Source organism: Letharia lupina, assembly GCF_014066315.1.
Source record: "Letharia lupina isolate WasteWater1 chromosome Unknown contig_8, whole genome shotgun sequence".
Taxonomy (NCBI): domain Eukaryota; kingdom Fungi; phylum Ascomycota; class Lecanoromycetes; order Lecanorales; family Parmeliaceae; genus Letharia; species Letharia lupina.
This window is the reverse complement of record NW_023502977.1, coordinates 462,757-478,775: the sequence shown is the minus strand read 5'-3', so window position 1 is coordinate 478,775 and position 16,019 is coordinate 462,757. Positions and strand designations below refer to the sequence as shown.

The following is a 16,019-nucleotide window of genomic DNA, read 5'->3' as shown; positions in this document are numbered from 1 at the left end:
AGCGTAATAGCATGTAAAGACGGCGATGCGATTCATAATCAACTGCTTTTGAGCTCTGATCTGAGCCTACGTGGGGTATCCAAAGGTCAAACAAGGAAGAGCCCCGGCGACCACAAAGCATCATATCACCGAAGCCTCTCTCAACATCATGGATCTGCTCCATAAGCAAGGAGCACAAGCTATAGCAAGGTCTGCTCGAAAAGCCCCCCGCAAGTACCATAGCACTGCCAAGTAGTGACAGCTTCGCAGCAAAGCAAGCAAGGCCATAGCACCCTTGTATTCCATGTCAAGTTCATCAGTCACTGGCCCCGTACCTCCCTTTGTAATCTCTCAATCTCCCCATATCCTCTTCATCCCCTAAACCCCCTAGCACTCCGATCAGATCATCTAGATCAATGATACTCAAGACCGGCACGTCAAACTTTCTCCTGACCTCTCCAATAGCGCTCCCACTACTATCATCGCTCATCCTCTCCTTCCGATCGAGTGCCACAATGACGCCAACAAGCGTCCCCCCTTGTGCCCTGATAATCTCAATTGCCTCCCTCATCGCAGTCCCCGCAGTAATAACATCATCAATAATCACAACGTTCTTGTTCCGTAAAGGAGCTCCCACGATCACGCCCCCTTCTCCGTGGTCCTTCAACTCTTTTCTGTTGAATGAATAGCTCACATGCCCAAACCTTCCCTTATCGAGTTGAGCCAACTTGTCCACCGTAGCAGTTGCCAACGGTATGCCCTTGTACGCTGGTCTAGCACATTTCGCAATCAGCATTCCCAGTTTTTTGATAGAAATTTGAGTAATAAAACATGGTTGAAGGTAGAAAGGGGGGTAAATTGGGTAACTTGTTCCTCCAACATGTCTCGCGACTCAAAATAGCGGTCTCGAACGGGAAGAGATAATGACGAAAAGTGCCTTACCCGAACAAGATATCGAATTCGAAAGTTGGGTTTTGAGTGACGTGCGTCAGTAATGCATGTGCGTAGGCAGTACTGATGGAGTGGACGAGCCCCCCAGTGTGGAAGAGTCCCGCATTGAAGAAATAGGGTGATAGTCGGCCAGACTTGAGCTTGTAGGTCCCGAACGTGAGCACGGAGGCGGAGAGACAGGATTGGAGGAAGGCGGACTTATAGGTGGGAAGAAGAGGAGGTGGGGTGGAGGGGACGAGGGAGTCGGGGTCTTCTTCTTGGGCTTGTCGATGGGACTGAGGATCAGTTGAGGATACAGAGGATGCCATTGGAAATTGAATGAGCTGTTCTTTCCATGGAAAGGTCACTTCCCTATAAGGTGGGAGCTCGTTGAGGTGTGTTGGAAACAGGCTATTAGGGCTGGGAGACTGGACTGCATAGAGAATACAGTCAGGTGGGCATGGACCTCGAATATATAAGTAACCCTGTCAGAGAATGCCCCTTTACCTATAGCAATTTTGGTGGTCATGAAGGAAACTATCAGTCTTCTTGACGCCTCAAATCCATCCAAGTGAGCAGACAACCTCACCAGCGGACCCGACTCCAGAGGCCCAAGGGGCGGAACAGCAAGCCGCCAGGGCTGGAAGCGGGAACGAACCCTCACGTAGCGCTCCCCGTCAGTGCATGCATACCTACTTGCACCCATACCTTTCGGTCTCAGACTCTATGGTTATTCTGGTTGGGCATATGTCACAAATGCAGCATTGGAAGAGAGGGATAGACCCATTCCACTAACTTATCGAGCCTCGACCTTCTGCTACAGCGTATACTCATGCTTAGAAGATACTTTATCTGTACTTGTATATCCATCACGATTGAGATATGACTAAATCGTACGGGTTGCGACCTAGTCGTGATGCACCTCGTATGTATGCTGATACTTGTACGTCTATCGCGATAACTTTTTCGAGAAGTCGTGATACATATGATCGTAGTAACTTCCTGCCCTAGGAAGTGCGAGGACTTAGGTGTGCACGACTGTATAAACACTCGGAGGGTGGAATGCCTTTCGTTAGTAGCTAGAATTAACGAGGCCAACTCGTACACCATATTCACTAAGATCAAACCGAAGAGATCTATCAATTCCCCTGACTAGTAGAGGGTTCAGCATCACGTATAGGTTGGTCTCATATTTGGCCGAGCGAACCACGCACGCCACCTCATGGCTCCGGTGGTCAAGCAAGTCTGCGCGGAGAAACCTCGCCTATTCATGCCGCAAGGCAAGCCACCTTGCACGCCTTCGTCCTGCAATGCATCGACTCTTGCCTCCATCGGTGTAGTAAGACTTTGCAGACCCCGGACGAATCCTGCAGAGGTCCGATCGGTGCTCAATAGGGTCGAAAAGACTAGAACGTGCCAACCGTCAGTCCAATACTGACATAGTATAGACACAGCCGTTGAAAGCTGACTGTTCGGACTTCTCAACCTCTCGACCTTTGTCACAAACCAAAGAACAAATACCGTGGTGCATGTCGTGGCAGCAAGTAGCCCAGTGGGCTCGGAACGGATACCTTGGATAGTAGCCTGGGACAAGACACTCTGTGCATTTGACAGAGCATTGCTGGTAAGTACAACAGACTTGTTGTTTCCTTAGATTATTCCCTGTTCTTCTTCCTATTGGAGAGTCTCTCTTCTTTATTGTTACTTCTGGGCTACGGGCGTCTTACAGCAGCTGACATATCTCTGCCTTCATACAGACGATCTAAAATGCATATCAAAGACAAGCTCGCGGAGGCCGAACGGTCAAGGAAGCCCGTCTTCTCTTTCGAATTCTTTCCTCCTAAAACAGCCTTGGGTGTCCAGAATCTCTATGACCGCATGGACCGCATGCATGACCTTGGCCCTGCTTTTATCGATGTGACCTGGGGTGCTGGAGGCAGTCGGTCGGACCTGACGTGTGAAATGGTCAATACTGCACAGACCATCTATGGCTTAGAAACTTGCATGCACCTGACCTGCACTGACATGGAGAAGCAAAAGGTGGATGATGCTTTAAAGTCAGCCTATTCCGCTGGATGCTCCAACATACTTGCACTACGAGGAGACCCTCCAAGAGAAAATGAGAAGTGGCAGGCGGTGGAAGGTGGCTTCCGATATGCCCGGGATTTGGTCGAATACATCAAGGCCAGATATGGAGACCACTTTGACATAGGTGTTGCTGGCTACCCGGAGGGCTGCGATGACCAGCAGGATCAAGAGATACTACTGGAACATCTAAAAGAGAAGGTCGACGCTGGAGGAACGTTTATTGTGACACAGATGTTTTACGATGTAGACCTTTTCCTGTCCTGGGTAGAGAAGGTCAGGGCGCGCGGTATCTCCGTTCCAATTGTCCCCGGTATCATGCCTATACAGACTCATGCAGCATTTCTGAGGCGCGCGGCTTGGTCAAAATGTCATATACCACAAAAGTGGGCCGATGCCCTGGAACCTATCAAGAATGATGATGCGCAAGTACGAGAGGTCGGGAAGGGGCTGGTTGCTGAAATGTGCCGCAAGATTATTGATGCTGGTATAATGCAGCTGCACTTGTAAGCGGTGAAGTCCACATACCCAGTCAATTCTAACTCACAATTTTGCAGCTACACTATGAATCTCGCCCAAGCTACGCGAATGGTTTTGGAAGAGTTGGATTTGGTACCAAAAGATGGAACGCCAAACACGAGGATTCTACCATGGCGGCAGTCCCTGGGCCTCAATCGCAGAGAAGAAGACGTTCGACCTATCTTCTGGAAAAATAGGAACAAGTCTTACGTCGCTCGAACCCAGGATTGGGATGAATTTCCCAATGGTCGTTGGGGCGACGCTCGATCACCAGCTTTTGGAGAATTAGATGCATATGACATTGGTCTCAAGGGGACGAATGAGCAGAATGTAAAATTGTGGGGCAAGCCTGAGTCGGTCAGAGATGTGGCCAACATCTTCATACGGTTCTTGGAGGGGAACCTCCAGAGTCTTCCATGGAGCGAGGCTCCAATAACGAGTGAAGCAGAAGCCATCAGACCTGAGCTTATCAATCTGAATAGGAGAGGACTGCTCACTATTACCTCCCAACCGTCGGTCAATGGCGTCAAATCCACCCATCCTGTGCATGGATGGGGCCCTAAAGGGGGCTACGTTTACCAGAAGACTTACGTCGAACTCCTCATCTCACCACAGCTAATTCCAGAGCTCATTGCTCGTATTGAGCGAAGCTCTACTATGACATACTACGCTGTCACTAAGGGTGGAGATCTGAGCACCAACGCCCCAAGTGAGGGTCCAAACGCCGTTACATGGGGTGTCTTCCCAGGAAAAGAGATTGTGCAACCCACAATCGTTGAGACCATTAGCTTCTTAGCATGGAAAGATGAAGCATACCACCTTGGTGCCGACTGGGCCAAATGTTACGCTGCTTCGAGCCCAAGCCGACAGCTTATCGATAAAATTATGGATACGTGGTATCTCATCAACATTGGTATGCTGTGTTTCGTAGCCCTTTAAAATACACAGCGCTCATGCTAACAACACTGCAGTTGATAATGACTTCCATCAAACCCATGCCATATTCTCCTTGTTCGAAGGCCTCGAGGTCGAAGACCTGGACAAGCCCTCGGTGAACGGCCACCAATCGAATGATCACTGTCCCACCGCCAATGGAGCACCCATAGAGGTGCATAATTAAATTTCGACTTCACATATACTCACTACTTACCAAATTCAACATATCCCTTCTCGATTTTCCGTCCGTTTTGACCATATTTTTTTCAACATTGAAGTATTGCATATGACAGCATAGCGAGGCATTTTACGAAGCATTCAACATACCCAGGCATCCCTACGTTTCTCCACGTGGGAGGCTTAAAAAGCATGACCGTATCTCAACGATATCACGAATGACGACTTATGGTACAATCACCGGCTATATCCGACGAGATCTCTCAACGAATCTCGTGACTGGCAGTCTGGCGTAACCTATTGATTGCGATTTCTTCCGTTGGGAGGACATGGGTAGAGAGGTAGATAGGTAGACAGACATTCAGTTGGAGACACAGCACCATTCGATATTCCAGTCAGATTAGATGTTACCTGTTACCTGTCACCTGTCACCTGTCACCTGTACGTATGTACTCAGGCCCATCCCACGTAGACACGTACAGTAGGTTCCTCGAGAATTTGATAGACGGAGTTAGGATCTCTTAACCCCGCAATAATCAATTCGTCAAAAACTTTCGATTTATTATTCTTTCCGTTCGACCATCATGTTCGCAGTTCCCGGCTGGTCCATCTCTGCGGACGCGCTGAAAGTTCAGACAGAGCCAAGATCCTCAAAGGCTGCGACGGAGCACAAACATCACAACCCAATCGGCACGGACAAGAAGAAATCGAGGAAGCGCAAGCGGGGGACTGGCTCAAGAAATGCGCTTGAGGTCACGGAGGAGAATCTTGGGGACCTTTGGAGAAAGTATATAGAGGAGAAAAACTCGGATCAACCTAGACCAAAGAAAGAAGGAAAGGAAGCAAAGCAAAGCAAGCAGAACACGGAGGGAGAAGATGGTTCTTTGGGAGAAATTGAGGATGTCGATCCAGGCAGCTTTGAGGGCTTCTCTGAGGAGGACAAGTTCGCAGAAACAGTAGAAGAGGAGGCTTCCCCGAAGAAGAGAAAGAGAAAAAGAAAGGATGATAAAGGCATTGCCCCCCAGGCCAACGGTCATGACGATGCTGCGGACTCGTCACCAACTCTCCTAAAAGAGCAAGGTGAGGCTGAGGACGGCAAATCAAAGTACGAGCAACGTAAAGCCAAAGCCTCGAAGAAGCGCGAACAGAGAGCCCTCCTCCAAGCCAATGGCACACTACCACCTGTTCGCCCCGAAGCTGTACCCAGTCATCCTGCCGAGATCGCTCCTGCAAAACCCAGTCAGACTGCGAAACCCTTTGGATCCTTGAAAGCTTCTGATACACTGCAAGATCCTACAGTGACCAAATCTACAAAGCTTCCAACGGCACCAGAGCCCCCCAAATCCTCAAGAGCTCCGGACACTACCCCTACCCCAGCCCTTTCTCTACCATCCACAGGCTTAACCCCCTTACAACAACGAATGGCCGCCAAACTCACCTCTGCTCGTTTTCGACATCTCAACCAGACCCTCTATACCAGTCCTTCAGACCAAGCCATGCGTCTCTTCGCCGACTCGCCTCAAAATTACACCTCCTACCACGCAGGTTTTCGCGCACAAGTCGCCGTGTGGCCGCAGAATCCTGTCCAAGGCTTCATCGAAAATGTTAGAGCCAGGAGCAGGGTCTCGGTACCCAGTCAGAAGAAGCTTTGGCGGGAGCAGAAGAAGGGGAAGAAGCCGAAAAGCAGTGATGCAGACGCTACAGCTGGTGCGACTACTGCCCAAGGAGGAGAGAAAATGGATCCCCTTCCTCGTTCTCGAAATGGTATTTGCACAATCGTTGATCTTGGCTGCGGAGACGCAACACTCGCTGGCTCTCTCTCTCCTTCTACAAAGTCTCTCAGCCTGAAGTTCCTTTCTTTTGATCTAGCCAAAGGCGATACACCCAATGCCCACCTCGTCACCGTGGCGGATATCAGTAATCTCTCTGCCGCTGGCGTCAAAGATGGCACCGTGGATATAGCCATCTGCTGTCTAAGTCTCATGGGCACCAACTGGGTGGATGTAGTGGGCGAATGTGCGAGGATTGTTAGGGGAGGTGGGGAGGTGTGGGTTGCAGAGATTAAGAGCCGGTTTGCGAGGCCCGGGGTGACGAAGAAAGCAGGGGGTGGAATTGGGAGAAAGAAGAGTACTGATAAGGGTAAGGGCGCAGTTGGTGACGAGGACGAGGACGATAAGGCAGTGGCATTGGAAGACATGGAGGATGCGAAGAGCAAGGGCGGGAAAGATGAGACGGACGTTAGTGCGTTTGTTGAGGTATTTAGGAAGAGAGGGCTGATTTTGAATGGGAAGCCGGATATGGCGAACAAGATGTTTGTGACGATGAGATTTGTGAAGAGTCTCGGTGCTAGAATGGAGAAAGGCAACGGAGGGAGAGTTGCAGAGGGTAGGAATGAGAACATGGGACGAAGCGACACGTATGCGAAGACGAAATTTGTGGATGATGATGTTGAGGAGGTGGATGAAAGTAAGGTGCTCAAGCCTTGCGTTTATAAGACAAGATAGCTTGATGTCTTCCAATCCAAAATGGCTCATAGCTTGTAAGCTACATCGCGCACGCTCAGTCGCTTTTGCTGTGCACAACTGCCTTTTGAGTCGTGGATGTTGAGTAGCATGCCTTCACTCCACCAAACCTTGTTCATCAAACTGCTTCTGAAACCGATCTATCGTAAGTGCATAAAGCGCCGAACCGCAATGAGTCCTCCTAACATCACGGAACTTTGGAGCAGCGATTCACTACCTCCGTTGCGTCTTGCCCATACCACGCTTCCCAGAGAACTGTTCCAGCATTAGCACCCTGACATCGCAATCAGAGATGTCGACAAGAAGACTCACCAAATGCTTCGGCAACGCAGCCGTGGTATGCCTATCCGCCTCTCCCTGCCTGGCCAGCCTGTTCATTTTCTTCTGACCCAGCTTATTCAGCCGCTCCGCCTTACTCCTCGCCGCCTCACTCGTCACACCATCGTCCCTCCTGTTGCTCTGGCTCCTGGCTCTGCTCTTCGCCCTCAGTGCATCTACGTTGCTCATTGGCGTGTCCACGTCCATGGCGTCCTCAGTGCCTGTCCGGCTCCTCAGTGCGCTCCGCCCGCGCGATTGCGAGCGAGCGCGTGCGGAGATGGTGGTGGTGTCAAAGCCGAGTTTGTCGAGGGAGTCTTCCATCACTGAAAGCTTCTTGGGTTGCGAGCGGCGAGGAATCAGAGCGCGGTTCTTGAGGGATTTCCTCATGCGGGCTTCGTTCCTGATTTCCTCCTGTTTCTCACGTATCAGATCCGCCTTCATGCGAATATCAGCTTCGTCGGCGTCTTCGACATCATCGTCGGAATCGTAGTAGCCCTTTGCTTCCAGCTTCTCCTCTTCCTCCTCAAGAGCAGCAAGCTTGGTTTCGATATCGGGATCTATGAAATCAGAAACGTTCTTGCCGTCGAAGACTTCGGGGACGCAGTCATATCTCCAGTCTTCATCATCGAGCTTGTACTGATCTTTGAGGTTGATATTATAGACGCCTGCGCCACCGTTTTCTTCTTCGATGTCGCGGGCGAGACGTCTGCGGCCTGGATCGTCTTTGGAGAATTTGCGGAGCTTTTTCACCGCATCTGGGATGTATGGTTCTCGCAGGATTCCACCGAGAGGTTGAGCGACGTGGATACGGGTGAGCACATCGCCTAACCTTCCGCCGATTGAGCCGCTGCTATTCGTTCCAGCTTTGAGCTTCTGCGCTACACGGTCTGCGATGAGCCGTTCGCATGCAGCGTTCTTCACTTCTGTCACTCCTTCCGTTGTCGTGCATGATAATTGCAATAGCTCTACCTCCCCAGACTTCAACATGGAATCCAGCATGGCTTTTGTCTCGTCGTCGAGATCCTCTGGTTTCATGATATCGATCTTGTTGATTACCACGAAGACGAGCTTGTTAGCGAACAAGGGTCTTATGCTGTGGAACAGCTGGATTTGTGCATTCACAGAATAACCGCATTGCTCAGACAAGTCCATGAAGTATAGTATAGCGGAGCGTAGATGGGCGATTGCGGTAATGGACTGCATCTCTATGGTGTTCATTTCCTCTAGCGGGTGATCAAGAATACCGGGAGTGTCAATTGCCTGGAAGCGAAGGTATTTGTAGTCGAAGTGGCCTACAAAGAGCGACTTTGTCGTGAAAGCATAGGGCTGTACATCCACATCCTACAACAATTTCGGAGTCAGCATTCCCTCTTCAATGCGGCAGCCCAAGCACTGAGAGAGCTCGAAGGGGTATTAGGAGCCTTGTGCTCCCAAAACTTGTGTTGCAACTCGAAAAAGTGATTCGGTATGGGAAGTAAGCGCTCCGAAATGTACATACCGCTCTTGTAACGCTGCGAAGAAAGCTAGACTTGCCGACGTTAGGGTACCCACAGATCAACAGGGTGCGCGTATTGGGGTCGATGGCTGGTAAACGTGACAAGTGTTGGCGCACTTGCTCGAGGTACACGAGAGGGTCTTTCAGCCTCCGGCATATCGTAGCCATGCGGCCAAGGGCAGCGCGTTTGAGTTGCTTGCATTGGAAGAGCGACTGTGCGTATTTGAGGAGACGAACATAGTCTCGAGAGACGGTTTCGATGAGGTGTTTAGCGGTCGAGAGCTGGCCAAGGGCTATTCGGAAATGGTCGGCATCGTAGAGCGTATTCAACAAATCCTTGTGGAAAGGATGTATGTCTTGAAGACGGGGAAAACCCTCTGCTTTGTTTTAGTATCAATACCACAATCGAGGTTCAAAAGTACCCGACGAACCAAGAATCAGAGACAACTTTTCGGTGAAAGTCTCTTGAGTATATTTGACCTTGCGTGTATAGAAATTTCTTATCCTTGAGATTTGAAAACCACTGCGGATCTGAGTGGGTAAGCGTCTTTGTGTGCGGCTTAAGACCACATCTAAAAATTCCTGGCTTGTAGGCACAGGAGGTATCTCCTTCCAAGTCGTCTTCATGGTTGGTGAGCAGGTGTAGATATGGTGTCAACGACTCTGCCTTCTTCACGAGGCGCACTTTTGATCAAGAGTCGTTGAACAGAAATTTCGTGGGGCAAGTCTGGCGAAAGGGAAATTTTACACGGTCTTGGCATGCCAAGCCCTCCGTAGATCTGTTGACGTTACTCAAGCCGGTTTTTAATATATTTGGAAAAAAAAATCCGAATATCAACGGCGTTTTCATCTCGTCACCGACACCACCGATATCAGTTGCAGAGCTCAGAAGCTTGTCACCACCACACAGGTCAGAAACATATCAATGGAAACTGTGGCAACGCTTAGGCGGATGTCGCGCGAACAACTATCGTCTCTTCTGCTCTCTCCTGATGCATCTAAGGTTGCTGTTATAGACGTGCGCGATGACGACCATGTGGGCGGCCACATAAACTCATCTACGCATGTTCCATCTTTATCTTTGGACCACCGAGTACCCGAAATCGTACGGACCATGGCTGGGAAGGAGATTGTAGTGTTCCACTGCGCGTTAAGTCAGCAGCGAGGCCCGGCTGCAGCCTTAAGGTACATGAGAGAAAGGGAGAGCAAGATGAAGAGAGGAAAGATGAAGAGAGAGACTGGTCCACCAGGAATTGGGGTCAAGAATGGTTCTATACAAAAGGTTTCCTCTCCAGCGTCGAAAGAGCAGGAAGTCAAGAAAGAGATGGAGAAGGTGCTTGATTCATCAGAGAGTGGGGTCAAGAACGGGTCTATCCTGGAAGCCCCTTCACCTGAGTCGAAAGAACAGGAAATTTATGTACTGGACAAGGGGTTTGTCGGATGGCAGGAAAAATACGGCAAGGATGAGAGGTTGACGAAAGCCTACGCAGCGGACATCTGGACAGACTACTGCTGAGCGTCCTCGGAGCACAGACCATTGGACATCAGCAAGACTTCTTCTCGGTACGCTACATAGCTCATTGCAACATGTCTCTCTTTCGGATCCGATAGATCATACCGGAATATGACTCACTCAAAGGAGACGAAGCATTTGGATTTCACTAGCCCCCACACGCTTGCACTCGCTCTACTTTACCATTAAGGGCGGCCGCAACGCAAGGCCTTTCTACTCAGAAGTTAGATTCTGTCTCCCAACTGACATCCACGAAAGCTGGAGTGCCATCTCTTTAAGCCGCGCGAACATCGCCCACCCACAACGCTGGCCTGACGGGAACTTGCAAGCGAGAACGCCGACTGGATTTTTTGTGGAGCTTTGATACCGGCTCAGACTAAGGCTATCTGAGGAACCGTTGGTTACATCATACACATCATCATGTACACAGACCTCAAAGCTTGCTATCGACCCACCTCGCGTTCCTTTTCTCCACAAACGCTCTAATACCTTCCGTCATGTTTTCTCCCCCTTCGATCCTCTTCCACAACCCATCGATCAACCTCTGGCTGCCCTCTTCTACCCCTATACCTTCCCATCCCAACTCTACCCCTTCCTTGCTTACAATCACGCTGTCAGGACTATACTTTCCGATTTCATCCGCCCACTGGACAGCCAATTGCACCACTCCTCCCTCCACCGCCAATCCGTCTCCATCCTTCTGACAAATCGCATTACAAAGTCCCCATGCCTTCGCTTCCTCGGCGCCGACGTTCCTCCCGGTCAAGGCCATCTCCATAGCCCGCATCCTGCCAATTGCTCTCGCTAGCCTGGGTAGTGCACCCGCTATCGCAACGACGCCGCGTTTGACCTCTGGCAGTGCAAAAACCGCGCTTGGCGAAGCGAGTACGATGTCGCAATTTGCTATCATTTCGCAGCCACCGCCATGCGCGATACCATTGACAGCTGCAACGATGGGCTTTTTACCGCGACGGCGAGAGAGACCGCCGAAGCCTGATGTGTTGAGTCTGCGATTGGGTCTGGGGCCAGAAGATGATGCTATTTGGTCCCATTCTTTAAGATCAGCGCCCGCGCAGAAGGCTCTCCCTTCGCCTGTAATTATACCAATACGCAGCGACGGCTCTGCATCCATCCAAACCCAAACTTGATGCAGTTCTTGCTGTCCGGCCCCATTGATGCAATTGAGTTGCCGTGGGCGGGAGAGTGTTACGAGTAAAACGTTCGGCGCGGGGTAGGAGAGGCGGGTGAAGGCTGTGGAAGGGGGTTGGGTTTGGAAGGTTGGAGTGTGCATGGTGTCTACATTGATCGATTTCTCGGGCGGGGTAGAGACTGGGAAGAGCGGACAGTCGATGAGTCGGAACACGTCGTTTGAACATGGAGCTCAAGCTGCCACACCACACTGCGGAGACTGCTTTGCCTCGGCATACCTTACCGCTCAAGGCCTAGGGTTAGGGCTCGCTGCCTCGCTTACCAGAAAGGCTTGCTCTGCTTGGTGGCTCTCTCTCAGTCTCTCAGTCTCTCAGTCATCCAATGCAACTCTTTTGACCTTATTCTACTCTAGTCTGGTGAGAGGTAATCGGGCAGAGGACCAAAGGAAGAGGGATTCGATATCACACCCGATCGATCCACTTTTGTCAGAGTTACCTAAGGTAAGCTTTTCAGCTTGGGGGGGAAAAGGCGCCGAAGCGGAACATGTACTCTTATCAGATCTCACGAGAGCTACGATAATCCAGCTAATAGCTATCCCTACCTTTACCTACATTACCTCTAGACCGCTTCGCAACAAATGCAAAAACTCGCATGGAGTTGGCACTTGCCAATCTCATTCATTACCTCAGCAATCAGCAATTGTCAGATCCTTAAGCTTCCCTTAGCTGCCATCCGCCGGCCATCCTGCCATTGCAGACGCCCCATTTCTTCCTGATTCCTGTCAGCCACATCCTTTCACCTACAACCTTTGATGATGGAGCTGACCGGCTCTTACACTTTGAAAGAATCATCAATCGTCTCGTGATTTGTATACTTTCTTTTTTTGCGCTTTGTCCTTACCGTAGCCTGATTAATCATCCTGGGGTAGGATTGAGCGGTGTGACCGTGGACGACGAACAAGGCTATGGGTCCGCGCGAGTCGAGTATAAAATGTCCCATCTGCCTTGCACCATGCCCTCTCAAAATCAGACAGACACCCAAAAGAAAACACCCCCGAGGAAACATCAAAGCCCTCTCCGTCCCCCCAGGCACCTTCCGGCCCACCACTCCCCACACTCACGCTTGGGCTCGTTCCTCCACATTGCAGAAGACCTCTGCCAGTGCGCCCCATTCCCTGTCTTCTCGCGTGAGGATGAACGTCTCCCATCTGACGACATCGCCAGGCATGTCCACCGCAGCCCAGCCGCCGGAGAAGACGCCCAAGGACACCTTGCAGCAATGGTACAAGTCGGCCAACGATCTTCTCATTGGCCCTGTCCGTCGGAAGCGGATGCCGGCAGGTCGCCATGCGGTCGTTGTCAGCCCTCCAGCCAAAGTCGAAGCTCAGGTGCAAGGCGAGGCTAGGAAGCAGTAAGCTAGAAGCTGCTTACTCCGGTATGCTGCTGAGAGGCGGGATGCTGAGGGCTTTGAGGGGTTTAATGTTGTTGGTGGCACTTTTCAGCAGGGCAGGGAGGAATGTGTTTAATGCAACACCACGGGCGAAATTCCCAAGATGGGGGGGGATTTTGTTTACGGTGTCAGCAATCCTGACCTACGGTGTAGCTTGATGCCTCGATGGAAGGAACAAACTATCTGACAAGTTTTGCGTTTCATTCTAATTGGTGGGATATGTTCGAGGCTATGGGATTAAGGAATGGTTATTTATCGCTCAGTCACTGCGGATTCTGGGGTTCGTTTGGTTGGACCACGGTGTATATAGCATGATCTTTGATAGATCAGCGTGTCTCTGAGCGAACACAGGATGCGAACGAAATGTCTCCGACGCAAGCACTGCTTGACCAAGGCACCGGGCTCCAAGCCCACGCGGATTCAGCCAGCGTGTGGTATCTCTTGGTCGTGACTTCAATTTGTTAGGCTAATGCTTGATGCATTCGTCAAGCATTCTCCAGCCTGGGCAAGCAGCCGTTTCCTGAACCATTCCCCTTTCCGTCGTTTGCAAACACGAATTAGACATTAGGCGGTTGGTCATAGTGATGTGCTTACTCTTGAACAGGTGCTAAGCAGCCGCTTTGCACCCCGGATCGTTATTCGTAAGCATTAATTAGACATTAAGGTGGTAGGTATACGACCTCTGACGTTCATCTCGCCATTAGTCACTCCACTCTTACTACACCCTTCTTCTCCAACCTCACTCCAAGCTTCGCTCAACCGAAATAAGGGTTTCGACTCCCAGGGTCCGCAACATCAGCCAAGCCTACAGTCTTTTTTGGCGTCTGCTCACGCTTTGGTATCGCTACCGCATCAGTGTCCGTCTGGGTTGGCTTCGCCGCAGCAGCGAGGGGACTATGACCCAGCGTCGAGGGCGACTTTGGCCAATCTGGCCAATTGGTGCCGGGCTCAGGCATTGGCGGGTCTGGCACTCGTTCGAGGATGTGGAAGTAATTCAGGAACACTCTAGCAGGCCCTTTGTAGTAAAATTTGAATGCTTCGCGCTCTGCTGGCCCATGTTGAATGCGAGGAGGCTCGTCGCATGGGACTTGGGGACGGCCAAGAGACTCTGCGCGGCGGGCTGGGAAGGCTTCGATATCTTCAACGTTGTTGAGCTTGGGAAGCTCTCCGTGAGACGTCCAGGGTTTGTTGCGGGTAGTTGGTACTGGTGGGTCTACTCCATCGACCTCCAATTCGGTCAGGAGCTCATCCCGAGGGTTGTCAATTGGTTCGTTGCCTTCAAATACGGACGATGGTGGTAATTTTGACAGCTCAGCACTAGAGCTTGGAGTCCAGACCTCAGGTAGGCCAGCCCGATGGTTGTGGAATGACAATCGAGTACCAGCGCCTGGCATCAGCATATTTCTTGGCAGGCCTTCGCAGCAGCGTTCAATGTCGGTGCCTCGTTCTTTGGCTTCGCGCATGGATCGATCTAGAGCTAGATAGAAGTAAGCACTCCGTAGATAAAGGTACCCTGATCATTGAGAGTGGCTCACCCAATTGAGGATATCCCAGCTCCAATATCGACTTGAAAAGACGGTTCATGCTTGGAGAGTCCATCGCTCCTCGATTTGGCCCAAACAAATTCCGCCTCAGCAACTGCTCTTCTGTCTTGCTCAAGCCGTTCTCGTATGTCTTGGGTGCAGGGATAGCAGTCTGGATCTCCTTGATGCTCCTACGGCGTATTTTAGGCTTCAAAAGGAAAAGAAGTGCTATTTCGAAGCTCTTAGTGTCATGAGGGCTGGGAAATGTAAGTAATTTTCCCTAAACCGATTCCACTGGAACAGACGCAACTCACTACTGCTCTTTCAATTCCGGGAGATAAGGCATGGCCACCTTCAGGAAGTCCCAGTTCTGCTCCGTCGCCACGAGATGAACGAAGTTTCGGATCTCGTCATAGCTGCTCTCCTTCACTCGGATTCGCTCAATCATCGAAGCCACAAATTTTCCGTACTGTCCCCGACCCATGGCAGTGCGGAGCAGCGGCTCCCATGTAGCCGGTTCAAAGTACTTCCGATTGATGAACCCAAGATCACGTCCTATGGCGCTCGGCTCACTACATTCTAGGAGCCGTTGATGGGGTTGGTCCCATTTAGACATGCTGATTGGGGTGAATTAGAGGTTGGTTTTATTGAGAGTTGGAGTTTCAAAGAGACCGGAAAGGTCAGACGACAGGCGGTTTGTCGCTGTATGTGAGTCCCAGATATGGATCAGGAGGAGTGGTCGAGTCTGGATAATGCTGTAGGCGAGAGTATCAGCCAGAGATGAGTACAGAATTATAGGGATTGCACCCGCCAGTTGAACTGCCAATGTTGTCGTCTTTTCTTGTGCCTTGAAGGTATCAATGAGGAACGGTGAGCGGCGGCGCGATATTGCGAAGGTAAGCAAATGTAACATTGATTCTCTGATATGCGGATGCTTGTGCCGCGATTGGGTAATGCCAGGCTGCTCACCCGGCTTATGCGGAATATCGAGTCAGGAAGAGGGTAGAATGCAGAAAATGGAGGGAAGTAAGTCTGTGAGGGGTAAGTTTTGTTCGCGTTCAAGGTGAGGTTGTACAAGAATTTGAAGTCATGTTGCCCAAAAGGAAATCTGAGTGTGGGGGAAAGAGCTTTCGACCTTTTCTGGTAACTGGGAACTCACCGTCTTCATTGCAAATTCTAGATGTGAAATATCCTCGATTCCGGCTTCCGAAATTGGTAGATTGCCCTATGAAGTGTCAGTGCCAAGGGTAATAGTGCCAATTCCAGTTGTTCGTGTCACCAGGCACATTGCTTTGAACAAGCTGGCATGGTTTTACTTGACAGCCGTGCTTGCACTTGTGCCAAGCCTCCGACTTGGGAGTCCCTCTCATTTGAGAGTCCCTTCTTGAGCACAGCATTCTGGAGTGTCGTTGTGGCAGTTGTAA

The 16,019-nt window shown here is 50.7% G+C and overlaps 8 protein-coding genes across 8 annotated transcripts; 4 read left to right on the top strand and 4 right to left on the bottom strand.

Moving 5' to 3' along the window:
• Window positions 1–295: 295 nt before the first annotated feature.
• HO133_010023 (uncharacterized protein) lies at window positions 296–1,238 on the bottom strand (the record flags this gene model as incomplete). The annotated part of the gene is made up of 2 exons (XM_037300879.1): window positions 296–752; window positions 922–1,238. 2 exons carry the CDS (start codon window positions 1,236–1,238, stop codon window positions 296–298), a joined length of 774 nt encoding a protein of 257 aa, XP_037153696.1.
• A 1,438-nt stretch (window positions 1,239–2,676) lies between these two features.
• HO133_010022 (uncharacterized protein) lies at window positions 2,677–4,633 on the top strand (the record flags this gene model as incomplete). Its single annotated transcript, XM_037300878.1, has 3 exons — window positions 2,677–3,500; window positions 3,552–4,426; window positions 4,485–4,633. 3 exons carry the CDS (start codon window positions 2,677–2,679, stop codon window positions 4,631–4,633), a joined length of 1,848 nt encoding a protein of 615 aa, XP_037153695.1.
• A 577-nt stretch (window positions 4,634–5,210) lies between these two features.
• HO133_010021 (uncharacterized protein) lies at window positions 5,211–7,130 on the top strand (the record flags this gene model as incomplete). The annotated part of the gene is made up of 1 exon (XM_037300877.1): window positions 5,211–7,130. One exon carries the CDS (start codon window positions 5,211–5,213, stop codon window positions 7,128–7,130), a length of 1,920 nt encoding a protein of 639 aa, XP_037153694.1.
• A 231-nt stretch (window positions 7,131–7,361) lies between these two features.
• Window positions 7,362–9,588, bottom strand: HO133_010020 (uncharacterized protein; the record flags this gene model as incomplete). The annotated part of the gene is made up of 4 exons (XM_037300876.1): window positions 7,362–7,403; window positions 7,461–8,807; window positions 8,965–9,338; window positions 9,393–9,588. 4 exons carry the CDS (start codon window positions 9,586–9,588, stop codon window positions 7,362–7,364), a joined length of 1,959 nt encoding a protein of 652 aa, XP_037153693.1.
• A 298-nt stretch (window positions 9,589–9,886) lies between these two features.
• HO133_010019 (uncharacterized protein) lies at window positions 9,887–10,477 on the top strand (the record flags this gene model as incomplete). Its single annotated transcript, XM_037300875.1, has 1 exon — window positions 9,887–10,477. The coding sequence occupies one exon, from the start codon at window positions 9,887–9,889 to the stop codon at window positions 10,475–10,477; it is 591 nt and encodes a 196-aa protein (XP_037153692.1).
• A 430-nt stretch (window positions 10,478–10,907) lies between these two features.
• Window positions 10,908–11,765, bottom strand: HO133_010018 (uncharacterized protein; the record flags this gene model as incomplete). Its single annotated transcript, XM_037300874.1, has 1 exon — window positions 10,908–11,765. One exon carries the CDS (start codon window positions 11,763–11,765, stop codon window positions 10,908–10,910), a length of 858 nt encoding a protein of 285 aa, XP_037153691.1.
• Window positions 11,766–12,434: 669 nt separating this feature from the next.
• Window positions 12,435–13,037, top strand: HO133_010017 (uncharacterized protein; the record flags this gene model as incomplete). The annotated part of the gene is made up of 4 exons (XM_037300873.1): window positions 12,435–12,484; window positions 12,529–12,606; window positions 12,653–12,783; window positions 12,847–13,037. 4 exons carry the CDS (start codon window positions 12,435–12,437, stop codon window positions 13,035–13,037), a joined length of 450 nt encoding a protein of 149 aa, XP_037153690.1.
• Window positions 13,038–13,827: 790 nt separating this feature from the next.
• Window positions 13,828–15,211, bottom strand: HO133_010016 (uncharacterized protein; the record flags this gene model as incomplete). The annotated part of the gene is made up of 3 exons (XM_037300872.1): window positions 13,828–14,549; window positions 14,608–14,852; window positions 14,910–15,211. The coding sequence occupies 3 exons, from the start codon at window positions 15,209–15,211 to the stop codon at window positions 13,828–13,830; spliced, it is 1,269 nt and encodes a 422-aa protein (XP_037153689.1).
• Between the last annotated feature and the right edge of the window lie 808 nt (window positions 15,212–16,019).